General features: G+C 35.4%; 2 protein-coding genes across 13 annotated transcripts in view; one reads left to right on the top strand and one right to left on the bottom strand.

The window, feature by feature from the left end:
- SPATA1 (spermatogenesis associated 1) overlaps positions 1-20,064 on the top strand; it is a 56,735-nt gene extending 36,671 nt beyond the window's left edge. For 4 of the 12 annotated variants that reach the window (XM_070592098.1, XM_070592094.1, XM_070592092.1 and 1 more), the window contains 2 exons: positions 1,698-1,767; positions 6,652-6,987. In XM_070592098.1, coding sequence (XP_070448199.1) covers positions 1,698-1,720 — 23 coding nt within the window. In that variant the 3' untranslated portion in view covers positions 1,721-1,767; positions 6,652-6,987. Of the gene's footprint in view, positions 1-1,697; positions 1,768-6,651; positions 6,988-16,416; positions 16,634-17,564; positions 17,730-18,321 lie in introns of those variants that run through there. The other 8 variants (XM_070592097.1, XM_070592090.1, XM_070592100.1 and 5 more) reach the window with 5 other exon arrangements.
- On the bottom strand, positions 513-19,111 carry CTBS (chitobiase). The gene is made up of 7 exons (XM_070592104.1): positions 18,825-19,111; positions 15,819-15,957; positions 15,122-15,330; positions 6,632-6,800; positions 4,850-4,947; positions 4,205-4,360; positions 513-1,187 (listed from the first exon to the last, which is right to left on the bottom strand). The coding sequence occupies exons 1-7, from the start codon at positions 18,996-18,998 to the stop codon at positions 996-998; spliced, it is 1,137 nt and encodes a 378-aa protein (XP_070448205.1). The 5' UTR covers positions 18,999-19,111; the 3' UTR covers positions 513-995.
- Positions 20,065-24,394: the final 4,330 nt, after the last annotated feature.

Raw genomic sequence — 24,394 nt, 5'->3', positions numbered from 1 at the left:
AGAAAGAGAACAGAGACCTCTGTACATTTAGAAAAGTTCTTTGCACAAAATTTCTCTGTTAGAAAAAGAAAATAGTTAAGAAATCAATGTCTTTAGATAAAAGTAAAATGCAGAAGAAGAAATATAGAAAAAGAAAAAAATTAACCGTGAAAAGAAAACTGGTCAAGAAATAAATTATAGATGTCCATAAATGAAGGAATATTAATAATTGGAAGAGTAAATGACAATGAATAGAATCAGCTTCAACACCAAGTTTTTCCTGAAAATTTCAAATATAACCTCATAAAAAATAGTTTAGTTGAAGAATATTAGGTAGCTCTAACCTACCAATTCAAAATATGACTGAGTTATTGTCTTATATTTTGTGAGGATTTTAATCCTTCATTTTCTTCTTTTTCTCTGGAAGCTTAAATGAGTTAAATTCAAGTGACTCAGAGAACATAAGTACTATATGGAGTCAAGAAGCTGAAAAATTATTTGCATCAGTTTGAACCTAAGGAGCAGACATTAAATTGCAGGTTTCAAATTTAGATTTATTGAACAAAAAGCACAGAGCAAACTGCTTCTCAAAGACTGGGTTTTTAAAAAGCCATCCTAAGCAAACAATTTCCACTTCAAACAATACATATTTTAAAAATTAGCATTCATTTGTAAGCATATATTTTAACATCATGTGGGAAAATTTAGCATAATAAAATTCTGAAGATGATTATTCCTAATTATAGTATTAAATATCTTATAGAGGAATATTTAATATAGCAAGTTGACTTGTTTCTTACCTTTATGTTTCTAGACACTGAAGATATAAATATGTATGTATTTTTCAAATTCAAACAATCAAAACACTTTATTCTTTTTCTGTTTTTGAATATACTAATAACAAATATATAGCAACATGACAAAAATGTATACATTTTTTATCTCCAAGAAACTAGATCTATTTATACAGATCATTTTTGTAAATCTTAATAGTTTGACAAAGATATTCATCTCTGTCACAGCTTTGGTTTTAAGGCTCTCCACATGTCTTCAGTTTGCCATTTGGCTATAGGGTCTCCAGAGTAGTCAAGACAGTTTGCGTTCCACATGCCAATGCCGAGTAAGCCACGGTTTTGTATGTATGCTGCCTTTAAAGAAATGCTCTGAGGGTTGTCAAACCACACTTGGTGAATACGGCCATCAGAATCCTATACAAATAAATCAAAATGGAAATTTAAAGTATTCAGTACAATAAGAGGGGAAAAAGTTTCTTAAATCCAAATATTCAAAAAGGATACAATGAAATAATAAAAATTTTAGGTTACAGTACTTTCCAGCTCTGATTCCATGGTTCTGTATATGATACTTTCTAGATGTTATTGCTTGTGGCACTTTTACAACAGCAGAGATTACACCTCCTAATAAATTCTGTTTAAAGTCGTTCTCATGCCCTAAGATTCCTCCCTTGCTCTGATCTGATGATTATCAACCAAGATGTACATCTGAATCACTAGTGGGGCTTTTAAAAATACCTGGAACCCATACCACATGAAACCTATTGGATCAAATCTTCCAGAGCTGGTGCTAAGACATACATTTATTTGTTTATTTGCATTTTAAAGTTCCGTTCAGTAATTCTGATGTGAAACTAAGGTTAAGGAGGATCATTGCTCTGGTCCTCTAAACCCAGCTTATACACTTTTTTGTGTTCCCTACAGTTCCTGGAAATGTGCCTAGTTAGGAGCTCAACAGATGATTTTGCTTGTGATGAATTGGCCAAATCAAAAGGTAATGGCAATGGACAAGGAAAATATCTCCTCTTCTAGGTCTTACAGAATTGATTCTAAGAGCCTGTCCGGTCTGGACTCCATGGGCAACTTATGCACATACCTGATTAAGAACCATAAACTAGAAAATAGTCTTATGCTTACTTTCCCTGTAAGTCCTTCTTCCCAGAACACTTGCCTCTATCTAGCACTAACACAGTCTCTCTTCGAAGGTATATAAGCTATTAGATAAGGGATAAAGGAGGGAGGAAAAGAGCAGATCTAAGTAAAAGGGTAAAGGAAAGGGGAAAAGACTTGTGATTAAAAACAATTTACTGATTTTTATATACATCTGGGAAACTTTTTAAAGGCAATTCTCTATGAAGGCCAGTAACATTTTTATTTATGGTAGCACCACTGGAATTAGAATAGTCTCCTAAGAGACTACTTTGAAGGACAGTAGTCACTTAGTAAAGAAATAAGTGTGTCATATTTAAGTATAGTAGACTCACCACGTACGAGCATATATCATACTGTATCTTATCTTCCAGTCTTTAAAATCTTTAGAATTAGAAAAGCCATGCATGCTCTAGTAACAATTGTGATTCACTATTAAGAGGCCATTTGTAAAACCTGTACCTAAATATAGAAAGATTTATATTTGAAGATTCAGGGGCAAACCCAAAGACATATACCTTTAAATTTTGCCACTGTCCTAGCTAGTACTTGAGCCTTCTTGATACTGTTAAGAAATTTCAAATGCCTCAAAATAGTGAAAGATCAAAGGATGAAACTGAGTATATCTAAGATTGATATATGCATGATTAAGGCATGCATGCCTTCAAGAATATCAAGTATAAGATGAAGCTACCATTGCTGAGACATCATAAGAAGGCAGAATGATTCTCCTCAGTCACAACAGAAACTTGACCTTGCTTGCTATAGAATTTTACAAGGAAGAAAAGAGAAGAACAAAGTAATTATAACTATGTTGATGTCTAAACTGCCATTAAATTAATGGCCTTCCAGGCTCATCAAAATCGTTCCTGAATTCTACAACCTTAAAGAATGTGTCTTCTTATTCATTAGAGAAAAAATAAGTCAAGGATTACAAAAAAAACAGTACATCATAATGTAAACTATTATTCTATAGTAAATATTTCTAAATTATGTATAATTGGTTACATTACCTTTACCAAACTGATATCCATGAAACATGTTCCCCCTGCATGTTTCTAAGAGCGCGGTGAAAAAGGTTCTATGTTAAACAATTAAATGGCTTTATATACTGCTGCACATCTCAAATCCTTTATATCAATGTTATACATTGTAACATTATAAATCTCTAGGAAGGACATACAGTATGCAGTGTTTTCCACATATATTTGGCCATGGCACATGTGTGTGTATTTGTATGTGTGTGTGTCTGTGATATTAACAGTTCCAAGAACAGAGTTCTATAAATACTGTTTGGCAAAGATAGGATTACAATATACCTTATAGTTTAATTAATAGGTATATATTTTAGATTCTAAAGTTTAGAAAGCTCTACACTAAAGCTTTCTATATAAGTGATATACAGGCATGTACATGTATAACAATTATAATTTATTAAGTATGTTTGCAGTCATTTTTTATAAATGGGTATCAGACCATTAGTAAGGTATATAAATTCTTGCTCAAGTTAACTTACATCGTATCATTTTAGGGCTCCTTTTACAGTAACATAATCCAAAGTAAATTCAAAGATGATTTGTACTTAAAGTCTTGAGGTTTGAAAAAGTTTTTATTGTGCTGAAAGTAAATTATGAAAAATATAACTTTTTCTTGCCTCTTTGAATGGTAATTCCTATTTATCAAATACTGCCTGACGGAATTACTAATCATTTACTCTGTTTCTTCAAGTTTCTGTTTGTAATATTTTTCTGTCTCTAATTTTTAACATTTTTTATAATTTGTCTAATATCACGTAGTTGACTGACTTGAAATCTGAAATGATACCGTTTTCCATTGTAAAGTTCATGATGATGCGTCTCCTGTTCTCAGCCCCATTCCTCCCTATATAAGAACCTTATTGGAACCTTTAGGCTACTTTGAATGGAGGCTTTTGAGCTAGTAACGTATTTTGACCCAAAGCCCTTTCAGAAGACATAGTCATCAAACATAGCTGTCAGCTATTAAGGAAATCCTCTTTGTGATATGCATGTTTTGATAACATCATCTAAAATGACAAGTGGCCTATGCAGAGCAGTTCCACTATTAGCATAACTTGAATTGCTCACCAGGGAAGTCAAGTTCCTGATTACACAGATTCAAAGACAAGTTTACTAATGTAAACAGCAGTCTGTATGTTATACCCTAAAGGAAAACTAATAGAAATTCTTAATATCAAATACGTAATTATAGAAATATGCAATTATGAAAACTAATAAATGTTCATAATTTGTGAAAAGTCTTACTTTATAATTATAATAAGGAGACTTCTGATCTTTATCCCACTGGATTCCAGAAAGAGAACTATTTACTTGCTTCATAATCTCTTTATATGGCACTTGATGTGTTAAAACACCACTACAAGGTGGAGAATGGGCTTTTGCAGTGAAACAAACATCATCCTAGAAATGCAAAGATGTTCATGTTATAGATTATCAATTAAGCAAATCTTTGGAGCCAAACCAGAAAACATAATTAAAACTACGTATTAGAAATAAAATATATCCCAAAAATAGATAACCTGACTATACAGAATAAAAGTTAAATTTTATTATTAAATAGAAATATATGATATTCAGAAACTTTCATGAGATTAAATAATTAAAAATAAACTGCTTTTTAGTTTCAAACTATATTTCAGAAATTCTAAATAAAGTTCATATATTCTATATATATAGAAGTTTATAAATTCTAAAGTTTATATATATAAAATAAAACTCTAAAGTTTAAAATAAATAAAATAAAATATATATTACACTTAGATCTGTATTATTATTGTATAAAATATATATTTAATGTATTAAAAAATTTTTTAAATATTTATAAAAATATAAATAAAGGCTCTAAAAAACAGAAAGAAAAAAATTACATGAGAAATTATCTGTTCTTACCTTTGAAAGATTCAGGCAGGTATAATCATAACCATACCAGGGAAGACCCATTACAAGTTTCTTAGGGTTGATGCCCTTCTTGATGAAGTCATCATATCCTAATCAAATAGGGACAGGAAAAGCTTTTTTTTTTCTCTTTATATGTCTACTAATGTGTTTGCGTAAGCTATGCTACCACTCAGAATCTAAGTTTGTAAAAACAGGTACATTTATACAAAATACTAATACCATATTTCTTTAATATGATGTTATAAAAGTGTCATCCCTTAAGAACTATGACTTCTGTATCCCTTTCTAAACCATTTCTTTTTGAACAATAGAAAAGATTCAAAACAATTAACATCAAATTAAAGCAAAAAATTCACAAAATTCAACTCCAGGAAAACTGGCACATTTCAAGAAAGCATGCTGATTGTGTCTATTAACTACTAAGACATTATATATTTGATATTCTAGATTCTAAAGTTTCAAAAAAAGTTCTGTAAGTCTTAAACTTTGTGGCAGGAATGGTCTCAGAATTTCTTACAGAAAGTACAAGTGCTTCATGTTTTACAAATACCCTATAAGTATGAATTACAGCTGGGAATAAGAACTGTTCCCCCTCTTAGTCTATAGTAGGTAATCTGTAGTTCAAGGAAACAAAGAGAAAAATGAACAAATTCCTGGTACTGTCAACCCCTGTCTTGTACAATGCTGCAAATTATGTTTTCCCACCAAGAGATGTTCCAAGATTATCTAGAATGTTGAATTAAGTAAGTATGCTGCTTCTCAGAGCCTTTAAAGTTATTGTGTACTATTATATATCTAAGAAAGGGGTGGGATATGCATCATTTCCCAAAAAAATTTGATAATGAGCCTTTTATTGATAGGACACAATTATCATCTCATGAAACAGAGTTTGGAAACACTGGATTAAATAATTACTTTGTAATTATAACAAAATTAAATTATTTTTCATATTTTAAATCTTATATGCTTATGATCAGACTATCCCATCCAAACAATTAGGGTACATTAAAATGAGGCCAGGTGCTAAGATTTTATCTCTATATGAAAATGAAAAGATTTTTTATTTATTAGTCAATCAACAATTAAATCAATGCCAACTATTTTAGAAAATTTCAGTTGAGTCCAAAAGATAGCAAGCAATCTTTTGTTCAATTCGCTGATGAGATACAAACGAATCCAAACATTAGAAAGGATAATGCAAAGGCAACATCATATGAATGACAGATCAGAAGTACTCTTAATTCTAATAGGGATATAATTTTTAATACAGCATGGGTGCTAATATTAAATGCCAAATAAAATAAAGCCAGTCCTATCAATCATGTATGGTAGATACTCACATCAGAACTATCTTTGCTATTAAATTATTTAATATTGGCTATTTCAACAAAAATATCCTGTCAAATTCTAGATAAGCAAATATCTTCTTTGTGTAATTTCATGACAAGAATGTTGACTTGAAGTTAGAACACCTGCTTGAGTCCCAACATACAATACTTAATAGCTGGGCAACCCTGAGAGCTTAACTCCCTTACCTTATCTATAATAGAAGGTTAATAATAATATACCTAACCCACAAGATTTTAGAGCTAAGTGAAAAGTTAAAAACTTTCTAAACTTTAAAGGTCTCCAAATTAAGTGATTTTTATATGTTTCAAGAAAGCTTTACAAATGGAAAAGGTATACAAATGACTTAGAAATACTAAGTATATCTTAATGTTTGAGGTTCTGGAATTAATATTACCAATAAGTGCAAGTTTTGTGGATTCTTACCAGTTAATGTCGTATTATAGGGAGCATTGGCTGCTGCAGTACATTTTGACCAGACTGGATTGTGTTCATCATAAGACATCACAAAGACAAAGTCACAAGCGTCTGCAATTGCAGTATAATTGTAGCACCTGTCTGTGTACCTTGGAGACCAATTAACATCAAAGGTTACCTGTGGAAAAAATATACCATTTTATGTAACATGATCAAATATGCATATTATGTCAGATGTTTTGTTGATTATATATTCTCTTGCCTCATACTACCTAAGAAAACAGAACTGCTTATGTATATGAACGTAGGGCTTGACATGTATAGAACTAGAACAGTTCTAAGAAATATATTTTTCCCTACATGGACTGACCTAGACATATATTTGGACAATGTTTTGGACATATATTTGGATAATGGACATATATTTGGACTCAGACATGTCTGGCCATTTACAAAGACCAGGAGCAGGGCACTGTGTAGAAGTTTTAAACTCACATGTCTTGAGAGGCTAGACTGGTAACTCAGCAGGTTGAAATAAACAGGTGTAATGACAATAGATTATGGTGGAGCAACTGGAGAGGAAAAGCACACTAAAAGAATTCAAAGACAAAGGTTTTAAAAATGTTATGCAGGCTAAATAAGTCATCCGTTGGCACAAGCTGACTAGCCTGCGTTGCGTGTTTGAGCCCCTGACTTACAGTTACATTACATGTAGGTTTAGTCCAACATAACAGTTAAAGAATAGTGGTGTTTTATGGCTACAGGTACAGATTAATCAACTCAAAATGTTGAACAAATCACTTAAATGATTTTATTTTATGGAAATAGTCAAATAAAACTTGAGTGAGAAATTATCTTCATTTTAAATGATGAGCCAGCCTTCAACAAGGATGACTCTCTTTGAAATATTTATTACCTTAACCAAATATTAATTAGCCTTATTTTATATGTGTGAAAATGTTCTAAAGCGTCATTAAAAGTTGGGATTTTTCTTAATTAGGCACTCAATAAATACACTGTTTAAATATTACAAAAAATCTTTCATTAAAATTTTTACACTTTGGCCTCTACTATAACTCTTTTTAGGACTTTCTCAAAGTTCTCTCTCTAATTCTCTCAGTATTAGCACAAAGGAAAGGTCTGTTTTACAAGTACAAGCTTTCCTCAATAGCTCTCCAGCAAAATAGGTTATAAACTGAACTTTTTACATATTGGATCCCATTTTATTACTGCCTCCCATTACAAAATGAGAGGTATATCATAGCAATAGAGAAGATAAATGATTACCTCTAAGTAGGTAAATTTCAAATCCATTTTGTAAGTCCTTACCCCTCACCTCAGCATTCAGAGTACTTTCACCTGGATTTCCTGTCAGAGTTAATCTCATATTTTTGAGAAGGCAGTATTAGTATATTAGACAAGAAGTCAAAAGACTTTGGTTCTAATCTTGGCTCTGTTATAACTAGGTCTGCATCACTTAAAACATCTGAATCTATTTTCCCACCTATAAAAATGAGGACATAGAAAGATCTCTTCAAGAGCATTTCTACCTTTAATTCTATGACCACAATTCTGTAAACTTAAATTATCATCATTTCCTCAAAACTTATTTCTCCTTCCAGACTCTATTTTAGCCATTTTCTTTCTGGTCACCTGTTTAAGAACCTTTGGGCCATTCTCTCACTCTTCTTCCCTCATAACTCATAACTAATCTCCCATTTTCCTTTGGGTGGCCTCTCACAATCGTTCTGCTCCTTCCTTTCCATTAATTAATTAATTCAATAAATATTTATTGAATATTTACTGTTAGGATTATGTCATCATCCCAATCCAAACTATAAATCCCAAATTACTGGATTATTGAGTTAGTCCTTACTGGTCTCCCTTTCTCCTCTAGACTATTTTTACACACTGCTGTAGAATAATCTTCCCCAAACACTGTCTACACATGTAACCCATTACATACAGAATAAAATGCATACTCTTCAGTCTAACATTCTGGATCTTCCACAGTCTGGCCTATCCAGGCATCTTTAGCTCCCACTAATTTACCTAACATGAACTTGACATAGTAGCCCAAATTGTTTTACTTATCCCTCAAAAACTTGGAAATAGATATTCCTACTGCAAAGTATTTGCTCAAGCTCTTCCTCCTTGCCTTTTCATTATAGCTTCAGCAGGACTAGCAAATAGGTGGTTTCCCACACACCAATTTAACCTATTAATAACAGCAACCTAGAGAATGAAGGAAAAGTTTCTGAGACCAAAATTTGTGAAGAGAGGACTATGATGGCCTGAATACCAGGTATTTGCTGTTCTTGGAAAAGCTGAATTCCACATTGACAAGCTGCCTCTATTTGCATAAACTTACAGAGATGTCAATCCTTATATCATTTATTATTTTTCCAGTGATTCTCAAGTTCATATTGACCAACTGTACCAGAATCACCTAGAGCACTTGGTAAAAATACAGTTCCTAGGCTCTATCACAGACCTACTGAATCAATCTCTGGGGATATTTTTAACAAGCACTCCCAGGTGATCTGAGATAAGTTAGAGCCACTGGTTTATACTACTTATATATACTACTCACATATACTACTTACATGTACCACTTATATATTTATCTATGTATAAATATACATATTTATATAAATATATATTTGCCACATATTTTTATATACTTATATATTTACACCTTATATTTATATTTCCTACTTAGCTAGATTTTAAATTTTTGAAAGGCAAGGATCATTCATTCACTCAATAAACACTTTTTTTTTTTCCTAAGGACAATTCACCCTGAGCTAACATCCGTTGTCAATCCTCCTCTTTTTGCTTGAGAAAGATTCGCCCTGAGCTAACATCTCTGCCAGTCTTCCTCTGATTTGTATATGGGCCACCACCTCAGCATAGCCACCGACCAGCAGTGTAGGTCCATGCCTGGGAACCAAACACAGGCCACTGAAGCACAGCATACTGAACCTAACCACTAGGCCACCAGGGCTGGCCCAACAATTTTTTTTGAGGAAGATTAGCCCTGAGCTAACATCCACTGCCAGCCTCTTCTTTTTGCTGAGGAAAACTGGCCCTGAGCTAACATCCATGCCCATCTTCCTCTACTTTATATGTGGGACACCTGCCACAGCGTGGCTTGATAAGCAGTGCGTAGGTCCACGCCCAGGATCCAAACCAGCAAACCCTGGGCTGCTAAAGCCGACTGCGCCAACTTAACCACTGTGCCACCAGGCCAGCCCCTAGCCCAACAAATTTTTAAACATTGTGTTATACATCTGGAAGCTGGTCCTTGCCTTCAAAAAACTCACTATCTAGCCTAGTAGTTCTTTTTTTTTTTTTCAGCTTTATTGAGGTATAATTGACAAATAAGATTGCAATATATTTAAAGTGTAAAACATGATGATTTGATATGCATATATATATTGTGAAAAGATTCCCAACATGGAGTTAATTAATAAATCCACCACCTCACATATTTACTTTTTTTGGGGGGGGGGGGTTATAACACTTAAGTTTTACTCCCTTAGCAAATTTCAATTATATGATGCAGTATTAGCAACCATAGTCACCATGTTATATAGTAATCTTCAGACCTTATTCGTCTTATAACTGAAAGTTTATACCCTTTTACCAGCCTCTCCCTATTTCCCCCACCCACCAGCCTCTGGCAATCGCCTACTCTTTATTTCTAGGATTTCAATTTTTTTTGTTAAGATTCTATACATAAGTGATAGCATTCGGTATCTGTCTTTCTCTCTCTGGCTTATTTCATTGAGCATAATGCCCTCTAGGTCATCCATATAGTCACAAATAGCAGGATTTCCTTCTTTTTTTAATTTCTTTTTTAAGGCTAAATAATATTCCGTTGTATATATAGACCACATTTTCTTTATCCATTCATCCATCAACAGGCACTTAGGTCATTTCCATACCTTTGCTGTTGTGAATAATGCTGCAATAAACATGGGAGTACAGATATCTCTTCAAGATAAGTGATTTTGTTTCCTTTGGTATATATCCAGAAGTAGGATTGCTGAATCATATATTAGTTCTGTTTTTACTTTCTTGAGGAACTGATTTCCATAGTGGCTGTACCAGTTTACATTCCTACTAGCAGTGTGTAAGTGTTCCTTTTTCTCCACATCCTTGCCAGCACTTGTTATCTCTTGTCTTTTTGATAATAGATATCCTAACAGATATGAGATGATATCTCATTGATTTGCATTTCCCTGATGATTAGTGATGTTGAACACCTTTTCATGTACCTATTGGCCATTTGTATGTCTTCTTTGGAAAAATGTCTATTCAGGTCCTTTGCCCATTTTTTTAACTGGGTTGTTTGGTTTGTTGCTATTGAGTTGTATTGAGTTCCTTGTATATTTTGGATATTAACCCTTCATCAGATATGTGGCTTGCAAATATTTTCTCCCATTGCATAGGTTGCCTTTTCATTTTGTTGATGCTTTCCATGGCTGTGCAGAAGCTTTTTAATTTTATGTAGTCCCACTTACTTATTTTTGCTTCTGTTGCCTTTGCTTTTGGTGTCAAATCCAAAAACTCACTGCCAAGACCAATGTCAAGGAGCTTATCCCCTATGTTTTCCTCCAGGAGTTTTATGGTTTCAGTTCTTACATTCAAGTCTTTAATCCACTTTGAGTTGATTTTTGTGTATGGTATAAGATGGGGTCCAGTTTCATTCTTTTACGTGTGTTAATCCAGTTTTCCTAACACCATTTATTGAAGAGACAATCTTTTCCCCATTGTATATTCTTGGCTCATTTGTTATAAATTAATTGACCATATATGCATGGGTTTTTTTTCTGGACTCTTTATTCTGTTTCATTGATCTATGTGTCTGTTTTTATGCTAATACCATCCTATTATTATTATTACAGCTTTGTAATATAGTTTGAAATCAGGAAGTGTGATACTTCCAGGTTTGTTCTCTCAAAATTGCTTAGATTATTGAGGTCTTTTATGGTTCCTTATGAATTTTAGGACTCGTTTTTTCTATTCCTGTAAAAAATGCCATTGGAATTTTGATAAGGATTGCATTGAATCTGTAGATTGCTTTGGCTACTATAGGCATTTTAACAATATTAAATTTTCCAATCCATGAACATGGAATATCTTTCCATTTATTTGTATCTTCTTCAATTTCTTTCATCAATTTTTTATACAATCACACATCACTTAATGACAGGGACATGTTCTGAGAAATGCGTCAGTAGGCAATTTCATCATTGTGTGAACATCATAGAGTATACTTACAGAAACCCAGATGGTATAGCATACTACACATCTAGGTTATATGATACTAACCTTATGGCACCACTGTCATATATGCAGTCCGTCATTGACTGAAACATCATTATGTGGCACATAATTGTAGTTTTCAGTATACAGATCTTTCACCTCCTTGGTTAAATTTATTCCTAAGTATTTTACTTTTTTGCTGCTGTTGTAAATGAGATTTTCTTAATGTCTCTTTCTGATAGTTTATTGTTAATGTATAGAAACACAACTGATTTTTTTTTATTCTGTATCCTAAAACTTTCCTGAATTTGTTTATTAGTTCCAACAGGTTTTTTTGTAGAATCTTTAGGGTTTTCTGTATATAGTATCATGTCATCTGCAAACAGAGAAAACTTTACCTCTTCCTTTACAATCTGGATGCCTTTTATTAATTTTTCTTGCCTAATTGCTCTGGCTAGGACTTTCAGTACTATGTCGAATAAAAGTGGCAAGACTAGGCATCCCTGTTTTGTTCCTGATCTTAGAGGGAAAGCTTTCAACCTTTCACTGTTGAGTATGATGTTAGTTGATGTTTCGGTTTTCATATATGGCCTTTATTACGTTGAAGCACATTCCCTCTATACCCACTTTGTTGAGATTTTTTATCATAAATGGATGTTGAATTTTGTCAAATCCTTTTTCTGCATCGAGATGACTGTTTGATTTTTTTATCCTTATTTTGTTAATGTGGTGTATCACATTGATTTACAGATGTTAAACCATCCTTGCATCCCTGGAATAAATCCCACTTGATCATGGTGTATGATCCTTTTAATGTACTGTTGAATTAGGTTTGCTAACATTTTGTTGAGGATTTTTGCATCTATGTTCATTAGTGATATTGGCCAGTAATTTTCTCTTCCTATAGTGTCCTTGTCTAACTTTGGTAGCAAAGAAATGCCTCGTAAAATGATTTTGGAAGTGCTTCTTCCTCTTCTGTTTTTTGGAAGAATTTGGGAAGAACTGGTAGTCGTTATTCTTTAAATGTTTGGTAGAATTCACCAGTGAAGCCATCTAGTCCTGGGCTTTTCTTTCTTAGGAGGTTTTTGATTAATGATTCAATCTCCTTACTGGTAATCAGTCTCTCAGAATTTCTATTTCTTCATGATTCAGTCTTGGTAGGTTGTCTGTTTCTAGGAATTTATCCATTTCTTCTAGGTTATCTAATTTGTTGGTGTATAATTGTTCATGGTAGTTTTTTATGATCCTTTGTATTTCTTTATTATGAGTTGTAATGTCTCTTCTTTCATTTATGATTCACTTATTTGTCTTCTTTTTTTGGTGAGTGTTTGTCAATTTTGTTTACCTTTTCAAAGAACTAGCTCTTAATTTTATTGATCTTTTCTATTGTCTTTTTAGTCTCTATTTATTTCCACTCTGCTGTTTGTTATTGCCTTCCCTCTAACCTTGGGCTTTATTTGTTCTTCATTTTCTAGTTCCTTGAGATGTAAAGTTTGGTTGTTTGAGATCTTTTTTTTTTTCTCGTGTAAGCATTTATTGCTATAAACTTCCCTCTTAGAACTGCTTTTGCTCCATGCCATAAGTTTTAGTATATTTGTTTCTCTTTTCATTTGTCTCAAGATATTTTTTTATTTCTATTTTAATTTCCTCTTTGACCCATTGATTGTTCAATAGCATGTTCTTTAATCTCCACATATTTGTCAATTTTCCAATTTTCTTCTTGTAATTGATTTCTAGTTTCCCATACCAATGTGGTCAGAAAAAATGCTTGATATGATTCCAGTCTTCTTAAATTTATTAAGACTTGTTTTGTGGCCTAAACACATGATCTGTCCTAGAAAATGTTCCATGTGCACTTGAGAAGAATGTGTATTCTGCTGCTGTTGAATAAAATGTTCTGTGTATGTCTGTTAGGTCCCTTTGATCTACCATGTAGTTTCCTTATCGATGTTTCTGTATTGATTATGTCTCTGGATGATCTATCCATTGCTGAAAATGGAGTATTGAAGTCCACTACTATTATTGTATTGCTGTCTCTCTTTCTCTTCAGATATATTAGTATTTGCTCAATATATTTGGTTGTTCTGATGTGGGGTGCATAAATATTTACAGCTGTCACATCCTCTTGATGAATGGACCCCTTTGTCATTATATAATGAAATTCTGTGTCTCTTGTTACAGTTTTTGGCTTAAAGCCTATTTTGTCTGATATAAGTATAGCTACCCCTACTTTCTTTTGGTTTCCATTTGCATGGAATATTTTTCTATTGCAAGACTGTATCTCAGCATTTCCTACCCATTAGTATGTGGTTATTTTATCAGTCACCCTATGTGTAGGAGTCACTCAGCTAGTTTCTGAATTTCTCTCTGAGGAGGTTGCTCCATGTGTAGCTGTACATTCCATGCGTCCATGGGAGGAGCCTCCTCTGTCTCCATTTGATCCAGAATCTCCTAGCCTAGTATTTCTTAACCATAATCACCTATGAAACTTTTTAAAAACGTGGACTCTGGGCTTATCCAAAACCTTCTGAATAATAATCTGTGGGAGTGTGTTCCAGTGTATATGTGTGGATGTTTACTTTTTTTAAGACTCCTGGTTATCTTGATGTGTGGCCAGGCTTGAGAGTCACTGATCTGGGGCCACATTATCCTGTGTTACTCATACATTGCCTGGCAAGATGCCTTGTGCTGTGTGTGATCTTCTGCTCTAATCATGCTCATTATGGCAGTGGGGAAGCACACTGCCTTTTGTCTGACAAGTTCTATGGAGTTAGTCTGTTGAGACTTATTGGACCTTGGGTGTTCTGCAAGTCATTCAGAGTCTATGAAGCAAGTGAGATACTTTCCCAGAATGACCCCTACTCATATGCAAGAGGTGTTTCTGTCCTGCACTAGTGAAAGCAGGGCCTAGACAGCTAAGCCCTTCCTGATTCTTGCTGACCCCATTGCCTATCTAATGTTTTTAACCCTGCTGCAAGTCAAGTGGATGGGGCAATCCCAGTATTATATTTTTATGTGAATAGAGAACAGATTTAGCACATTACAATCCCTAAAACTTTTCTAATAAGAACCTCAAAAGTTCCAGAAAGTTTTTTTAGGATATATGTGCTGAAATTCTTTCCTACTCCATTCCTATAAAATTGAGATTTAATTAGTCATACCTTCATGAATATATTTTGATAGGGAAAATAAGGGGATTCAAAAAAATAAGAAATAAATTTTTACCTGTGATCCCTCAATTTCACGATGGAAAGAGTCTGCAGTTTCTTTGACTAAAGCAGTTAATGCATCATATTCAGGTGATGAACAACTAAGTTCTTGTTCTATGTCTAAATTAATTCCATCCATATATTGTGTTTTGGCCAACTGAACTTGTTGAGTTATCCAGGATGCTCTAAAATTAGGATCCATGATAGCCTTTAAGGATACATCTCCTATGGAAGAAATATACATCTTTTGTGCATATATCCTTTTCACAGTTTAATGACATTTTCTTCACAAACCCATTTCAGAGATCAAAATATCTTTAAAACATCTCACTATTTTGGAATACAAAGCCCCTAATTTAAGTTTTCCAAATGGATACATAATATACTAAAATAATAGAAAGCCATTACTCATTAATCTCCAAAATAACTATTATAAATAATTGGTAAAATCATTCCCAAATTAGAAACATAAATTGTGAACTATGACTAGCTAAAGGTCATCAGTCATATTTTGCTCAAAACTGTACAGTGGCTTATTCTTTAAAAAATTTGTATCTGTGAAATGAATTAAACAGTATCTAAGACTAATTTTAGCATGCTAAAAAACATATAAGATGAAGATGAAAAGGGAATTTTTTTGCAAGTCAGGATAGCAAACTATGAAAATAAACTTACCAATGGGCTGGACACATCTGGTAAAAGCTGTAACTCACCTTTTAGAACTACTCTGGCTCCTTTTGAATGAGCATGGCACATAAGTTCTGAGTCATATGTTTCAAAAAGTACCACAGTTGTAATCTGTGACCAATCATAAAATTTCCAAGTTTTCTCTCCAACATCAAACACAAAGACCTGCCAGAACAACAGCGATAAGCACCATCACTTAAGCCAAGAAGAATATCATGCTGACCATCCAATGTGACATTAATTAAACACCGACCATGTGCCAGGCATGGTGGGCACTGAGAGTACAACAGTGAATAAGACATAGGGGTCCCAGTAGAATTGGTGACAGGGAAATTAGCCAGGCCTGGGAAGCAGGGAAGGGTAGGCTGAGAAGAAATAGCAGTAAGTGCCAAGGCCTATAGGCAGAGATAGCATGGTGGCTGTGTAACTAAATATTGAGTATGGCTGGTGCCTAGAACTTAACTTGGAGGGAGACAGCAGTGAAGAACAAAGAGAGTGGTAGGCAGGGTTAAATCATGAAAGGCCTTGTAAGCCCTCTTGAGAAATTAGTACTTCATCCTGAGGGAAAAGGATTTAAAAAGAGAATGTATGAATTTTAGGTATGCATTTGTGTATGCATTTTAGAAAAATCCCTTCAGCTGAAATGGGAAATGGATTAAAGAAAGGCTAAAACTGGAGGCAGAATATCTATTAGGAAACCTGTTGGAAAAATCCAGGCAAGAAATGATGGGGACCTCAACTAAAGCTGTGGAGCGGCAGAGATAAGTGAGATGAATGAACAGATCTGGAAGATCCTAAGGAGGCAAATTAACAGGACTTCATGACTGACTGGATGAGTAAGGTAAGAGAAAGGGAGGAGGTTGACAATACTCAAGTTTCTGGCTGCTGCAGGTGGAGCCATAGATACTGCATTTACTATGAATGATTTTTGGTGAACCTGACTTCTTAGAATAGTACTCAAGTTAAATTCTAAGACAGCTGATGTTATATTTCTTCAGTATTTCCCCCCACAGATAATTCTAGAAGCACAGAAGCCTCACTGATCATTTTTATTTTATTCCAAATAAGGTGTCAATTCATTGATTCAGCAAATACTTATTGACTTTCCAATAAGGTCTAGGTACAAGGAGGGTATATTGCTAGGCATTAGTGACAAAGAGGTTAAAAAGAGAGACCAACCAGGTCCGTTAGTTACTTAATTACAATAGTGTTAAGGGGGAAATGGCAGGGGGAGGGGTCCATACAGCATATAAAGGGGATCTGCTACCCTGGTAGGGCAGGAAAACTTCCCCTGAGGACTACACACTTTTAGGGAAGGACTAAAATCTAGGGAGTGACCTGGACAGAATACAGAAGGGGTACTTGTGGACAAAAAAGCATTCTCAGCAGAGGGAACAAAAAAGGGCAAAAGTTTCAATACCTCAGGAGAATTATGAATTTCTGGAACCAAAAGGATGTGGCTAGAGCACAGAAATCCTGTCAGTACGTGGAATCAGATAGAACTACTAAGGTAGGTGGCGGCAAGATCAAGTAAAGCTTTTGTATTTTATCCTGAGATCAATGGAAAGCCATTAGAGTGTTTTAAGCAGGGGTGGGGCATAAGATTTGCATTAAAAAATAAGAGAGAGAAAGCAAGCAAGAGAGATCACTGAACTGCTCTGGGGAGAATGGATGGGAGAGGAGCAGTGGTGGGGAGAGCTAGCTATAAAAGTTAAACCAGACATTTCTTAATTTTCTCAATCTCTTTTTTTTTTTTTTTTTTTGCTTTTCAGAGTTTACGCATAACTCATTTTTCTGCTAAGCAATTGCCCACTAAAATAATAAAAATTACAGAATATGAAATTGAACAACTCATTATTTTTAGACTCGTACTTCCATCACAAACCTTATCCCCTATTTTAATTCTGACAATAAAATGGAATTTGTTTAAAAAAAAATACCAAGAGCTTGTGGTATAATAGAAATCCTAAAAAAGAGCTGGATGAATCAATTGGAAATATAAGGAAAAAAGCAATGTAGTCTAGTCTTTGCATTTGAAAATATAGAAAAGATCAGGAGAGAAAAAGACGATTTACCATGAATACATAAATGAACAAAATTTTGTTTCTTTGCATAATTGGTTTTCCAAATGCCCACAAACACTGCCTAATCCACAAAGAGGTATCCGGTGATACAGTGAATCTTTCAGAGGTGACTCAGGCTTCCAAACTAGACAGATTCTCCATAAATACTTTCACCACTTTTATTTCTTCTTCTAAGCAATGTACATATACCTTTTTATTGGCATTTAAATGCCCCTGCCTCAAACTTAATCTACTAGAACTGGGAGTTGCCCCACTCTTTACAAGAGTTGCTCTTTGACCCTAACCCCTTCGACCTTCCAGATGTAATCATCAAACGCTAGGCAGTCAGGTGGTCTTAATATTGCCTGAGAAAGGGAGTTTGGTTAAAGTTGCCACAGGCCTTAGAAATTCTTAGGTGGGTAGAAGGAAAATTCACTGAAAGACCTATTTTTACCATCCTTCTTAGGTGGTTTTGAGGTGCCTAAAGGAAAGAGCTGGTAGATAAAAGAAAAGGTAAGCAAAGCATTCTGCCTGCCAATGTACTGATGGAGTGCTGAGATTCTTTCAAACCAAATCCTCAGTTTCTTGGAAAACAATGGGTCTTGCTACTTAGGGAATATCTCATTATCCTACCTCCTTGCTTCTACGCCCAGAGCCCAGAGTGCCACCGGAGAGGCACAGCAGAGTGATGAAAGGAGCTTTACTTTGGAGTCAGATCTGGGTTTAAATACTTGCCTAGCTCTTCCAGGCAGGCGCTTACTGTGAGACCTGGGAGAAGTTACTCAACCTCTCTGACTGCGAGGAGTTTCCTCATCTATAAGATGAAGGAAATCCATAAAAGTAAGGCCCTCAGCAAGTGGTCAAAGTAGGTTTTGGCACCCACGTCACCTCTTTTTAGGACTCGGTTCTACTCTAACTTCTCTTGGGCCTTGAGGACCCGGCCCCGAGGGGCAGAGGAGAGGCGCTGACCTCGAAGTTGGGGCGGTGGCTGATCGGGCGGCACAGATTTGGATCCTGGCATGGGCAGTTGGCCCCAGCCCAGAGTGGCGCCAGCAGCAGCGGCAGCAACAACGGAACGAGACCCGGGACGCCACGCAGCGGACGGGCGAGGAGGCGCCGGCTTCCGAGCGGTGGCAGGGTCATGCCGGCGGGCACTGGGTGCTGGGAGCGGGTCCTCGGGCTGGGCGGGGCGAGCTGGTGCTTTCCAAGCAGGCAGGCGAGTGGCTGGGCAGTCTCCAAGGCTGGGAGCTTGGGACCTGGATAAAGGAGCAAGTCACCGGTAAACGTCTACCCCAGAGAGCCAGCCCCTCCCAGCAGACCGTTGACTCAAGTAGATGTCCTCTGTACCATTTATATCGCCCCCCAACACTCTGCACCTCTTTTTGGCTCTGTGTAATAGTTTGTGTATTCCTTGTGGAGTCTGAAGTTGGAGGGAACCCTAAAACTGGAGAAGTAATACGTCTTAAAAGGGATGATTGAGCAACATGGTTGGAATGGCCAAAAGATTTTTAACAATATCCGTTCTGAAAGAAGATGGTGTTTTTTAGGCCCATAAGGACCTGGAGATGACAGCAACAAAATTTTGGAGCTCAAAAGCAGGAGCGTGAGAGGTAAGTACCCCAAGCCCCAGCAGTGGGGAAAGCTGAGAAACAACGCACTTTAAACCATAGAATCCTCAAAGGTTTCTTTGACGCAAATAATCAATAATCAATCTATAAATAAAAATTGGGCTGTTTATTATATTAGCCAGTTTTGAGGACTATAGTGAAACCGTACCCCACACTCACGAGGTTAAAGTAAGAAACAAATTAGCCAAAGTTTCTGAGCTTGTCTTGCAAAATAACAAGTACACTGCAGATAAGGAAATAACTTGCCGACAACCCTTCAACCAAACGTTGAGCAGGCATGTTGAGGGGCCAGAATGACTGATCAGTGAACTTTGGATATCACAGGCCAGAAATCCACCACATGTAACCCACAGAGCCCCTCAGATTTACACGTGACCCATGGAGAAACATGAAAGACAGTCATGCCTGCACAGAGAATTCGTGAAACTTCCTCTTACCCTTTCTCAGCCCCCAACACCCTCCTACTCCCTTTGCCCTGATAAATATCCTACACAAAAGCTGCTTGGGGAGGCAAATCTGAGCCTTGCCACCTGTCACCTTGCTTGCCCACCCTGCAATAAAGTCTTTTTCTTTCTACAAAAGGACCTTTGACTCCGTATCTGGCCTTTCTGTCGTGCATTGGGCAAACGGACATGCTTGTGGTTGGTAACAATAGCCCAGGAGAAACAACCTTCACCAAGGAAGGAAGTACTCAGAAGAGGTGGGGTGTACAGAGTGGTTATGTACCATCTTGGAACAAGGAACATACATCAAATATGACAGGAATATTCCTTTTACCACAGTCACAAGATGCTTTGCTAGCACAGCAGGTCAGTAGTTAATTCTTAGTTTCTGGGAAGAAATGCTGATATAGGGGGAAGGCAACATCTCTATCTTTAAGGGCATCATTCTCAGCTTTGGGACATTGTAAATGTTTAAAGCAGATGTACAATGCATGCTCAACAGGCCATGCCAGGCCTTCCTGGAAAAACAAGGCCAGGCAAAATTAGTTTTAAACCAAATGGCTTCATACGTTTCTCCTCATACTTCAATATATCTTATTGCTTTTTATTTATTCATGATTTTTCCCCTTTAGATCAATAATCTTTCTATAACAAGCATTGATGATCAAAATATTGTCCCTTGGCACTAGAGTGGTTGCTGCCTGCCCTGGGTTCATCATATCCCTCAGTGCTAGGCTTTTATTTCATTGATTTACCCAATCATCCACACTGGGGATAAATAGTTGGACATAGTGGCCAAGCACAGAGGTGTATATTAATAGGGGAAGCATTTTATAGGTTATGTAATATTTGAATTAATTTCAGGTTGTCACACAAATATTGTACATGTGCTTTTACATGATTCCTTATACTTACATTGTTTACAATTATAGAACAGGTACAGTGACAGTAATGATAACTCAATACTTGAAATGATTAGTTTAGAAATTCATTCATAGGTGTAGTCTTTATCAGAAAAGAAAATTTGTCCAGAGTTATAAGATCGATCAACCATCTTAAGTTGTTGACCAATCATTACTCTAGCCTGCATGCCAGTCTTACACCACTGAGTGAAGAAAACAGTAATTAGTTTGAATATTATGATCAATACAAGAATTCCAAGGAGTAATAGAAATAAGAATTGCAATCCAGATCGCAAAGGGGAACCAATACCTGAAGGGAGCCAACTAAACAAATCAAGGCCAGGTGTAGGATTGCTTAGGACATACACTTGGTTTTTTACATGTGCTTTAGCAGAGATGACACATTGGAAGACTCGTCAGGCATAAAAACAGCATTCAGTTTGAATGATTGCACATGTACCACATTGGGATGCAATTAGAATATCAAAGTCCATTCTATTTTGAAGGACAGCCTTTCTCATTAAAGACATTTCAGTATTTCATAAGGCTATCTCTGCTTGACTATCATTAATGGCTTCTTGAGTAAATTTAGTCAGAGCTTCTATATGTAATATGACATTTTCTAGCCCCAAGGAAGGAACAAATATAAGCACTGGGTGGTCGTACCAATGGAACACTGAACGAGTGCATCTGGCCTTAAGGAGAGAAAGATTGGCAACAGATGTTAGCTCAGGCTGAATCCTTCCCTGCATCTAAGGGAAGTCCAGGGTGCAGTGTTCTAGCCATCTGGGCAGTAGCCAAGGCCAGAGGCTTGTTCCACATAACCACTGAGTTCCATTAGGAGCCACCCAGTAAATGCCTGGCCTTTGAGACCAGTATGTTCCAAACCAGTCACTTTCTTTAAGCATAACATTCTGAAAACCTTAAATGGAGCAATTATAAAATGTGTATTTGATGTAAGCATTACAAGGGTTTAAAGGAGAAGATTTAAGGTTGGAAATACAGGCCTGGTCCAGAGTCTTGGGACCTCAACCCACTGTGAGAAGATATATTTATATCCTCGAGTTGGTGGCATTTGAGCAAAGTTCAACTGCCGTACCTCAAAGGGTCCTTTAAGAAGGGGAAAGTGGCCTTGCGACCCATGAAGTAGTTTCCCTGGATTATAGTTTGGGCATATAGCACAATGAGGATAGGCTTTATAAGCCAATATGGGAGAAAGTTTCCAAAAGTATTGTTTTCCCCATAAAATCATCTTTGCAGGTGCCCAGAGGGTTGTATATGCTGGAGCAGTGGCAATTGTGTTCCAGTAGGCACTGTGAGTTTATCAGGCCTGGACAATATCTGCGTGGTAGTGTCAAAAATTCCCCGTTTTTGTTGCCATATTTGTTTCTCTTCTTCCATGGCAATTTCTTCAACCTGTAGAAAGAAATCTTTACTGGGTTAGCAGAGTTAATAGGAAGTAGTGGGCATTCTCAAGGCTGGACAGGATATCCAGCCTGATAATGTCCTTGTTCATCCTTTAAGTGAATCTGTAAACCATATTACATAATAAAATGCAGTCATGGTCATTTTCCTCCTATAGTATTGGAGGCAAGGTAGCAGGGTTAAGATAATGACTAGAATCACAAGTGATAACTATACCAGGACTTAGAAAATTTTTTCAAAAATTTCATATAATTTCTAAAACCACATATTAATAACATATGCATGCAAGGTTATTCATAAAGGAGGCTTAGCATCACTTATTTGACAATGCTTTCCATGTAATTTAACATATCAAACAAGCCTAATTAGTTTATATCTCCCTCTTTATAGGAAGAGAGAACAAATTCTTTGAGAAGTCTCAGGGATCCACTATAAATTCTCACAGTTACTTTCAGGTCAAACAAAAGATTTCATTAGGATTTGAATTTTGAGGAAGCTTGTCAAAAATATCAAAAGGTTTTAAAACACTTGGTCAAACAAGATCATAGGTTGCTGTGAAACACTGCTGAATTATCCATTTAACCATGGTGACAATTAATGATTTTCAGGCAAATACAGAAAATTAATAGTTGTAAGAAAAACCTTAGCTTCTGTGATTAAAGACCTGATAAAAACAATACAGGAAATTTATTTTGATAAAACATAAAATCCCTACCCTCCTGGTAAGCTACTTAAAAGTAATTAAAAAAACTTTCATAATCTTTTTATCAAGAGCAGACTAAAAGTCCAAAAAATTATCCTTTTAAGAGAAAGAAAACCAAATTTTAATTTTTGAACCAGCTTAACATTTTTTTTTTACAGATTTTTAAATTTTTTCCTTTTTCTCCCCAAAGCCCCCCAGTACATAGTTGTATATTCTTCATTGTGGGTCCTTCTAGTTGTGGCTTGTGGGGCTGCCTCAGCCTGGTTTGATGAGCAGTGCCATGTCCACACCCAGGATTCAAACCAACGAAACACTGGGCCGCCTGCAGCAGAGCGCGCGATCTTAACCACTCAGCTACGGGGCCAGCCTCCCAGCTTCACTTTTGATATTAAAACTTATTCACTTAATTAAATTCATTTTAATTTTAGTCAACTTGACCATGCACAAAACTCTTAGAGTTTCTCTTCAAAAGCTTCTATAACTTTTTTTCTTTTTACATTCAGAATTTGTCCATGTCTTCCCTCTTTCCTAGTAGTTTAGGACAAATTTATATTTCCTAACAAAACAAACAAAAACATTTCCATTCCTTACACCTTCTATACTGAAAACATACATCTTACTGCCTTCATTTTTTATATTGTCTTGCTGTGGATTGGCAGATCCACAAATATTCTCTAGAAACGTGTCCTTTCTCATAGAAAATTTCTCAGCATGGCACAAAACATATTTATCAATAAACCCAAGTATTTTTTTGGTTTGTCTATATTAAGAAGACAAAGATAGATAAATCTATGTTTAGTAATTAATATCTAATAATTTATCTTTTGTAGAAATGACCTAGGTACTCAATAAATTTTATCATTTAATTTAGCAAAACTCTAAAGTGTTAAGTTACCAAAAGGTTTTTGAAGTTATTTTAAGTACTATACCATAACACAGAGTTATTGTTAAAAAGCTCATTCAACACTTTTATCTTTTCATATTTATTTAGTTTACTTGTTCCCAATAATTATTTAGATTGCCTACAAAACTTCATGAGACATTAGGCAAAATCAGCTATTATTCTAAGTTATTAATTAATTTATTTTTTTGCTGACAAATTTTGTAACAGAGGTAACATGTCTGTGTCATATCCAATGCTGATAACTCTGGAAACAAGTTTATTTTAATCAAATCAACAAACTTAAATAAGCTTTCATTTACATAAATTAAAGATTGTTTTATATCACGTTAACTTGAAAGAGATTTGGGTTAGTTTCTATTACATTTATATAAGCACTTACTTTAAGCCAATTAAATAGAGCTCTTTTAGAAATTATACCATCCAGAGGTAAAAATATCACACATATGCAACATATATATAGACATGCATACACAGAGACTCCACAGCTATTGTTTTAAAATTACTGCCATGAATCAGCTACAGTAATACAAAGCT

Source organism: Equus przewalskii, chromosome 24, assembly GCF_037783145.1.
Source record: "Equus przewalskii isolate Varuska chromosome 24, EquPr2, whole genome shotgun sequence".
NCBI lineage: Eukaryota > Metazoa > Chordata > Mammalia > Perissodactyla > Equidae > Equus > Equus przewalskii.
This window is presented reverse-complemented; position numbering and strand designations above follow the sequence as displayed.

What these genes read in the sequence shown, in the direction of transcription:
- CTBS (XM_070592104.1), bottom strand. Translation starts at nt 18,998, where the DNA reads ATGACCCTGCCACCGCTCGGAAGCCGGCGCCTCCTCGCCCGTCCGCTG. An exon ending in AGCCAGAGTAGTTCTAAAAG is followed by an intron (nt 15,331 to 15,818) that starts GTGAGTTACAGC and finishes TTTCTTCCATAG; the next exon opens with GAGATGTATCCTTAAAGGCT. An exon ending in CCTGCCTGAATCTTTCAAAG is followed by an intron (nt 4,361 to 4,849) that starts GTAAGAACAGAT and finishes TTGCATTTCTAG; the next exon opens with GATGATGTTTGTTTCACTGC.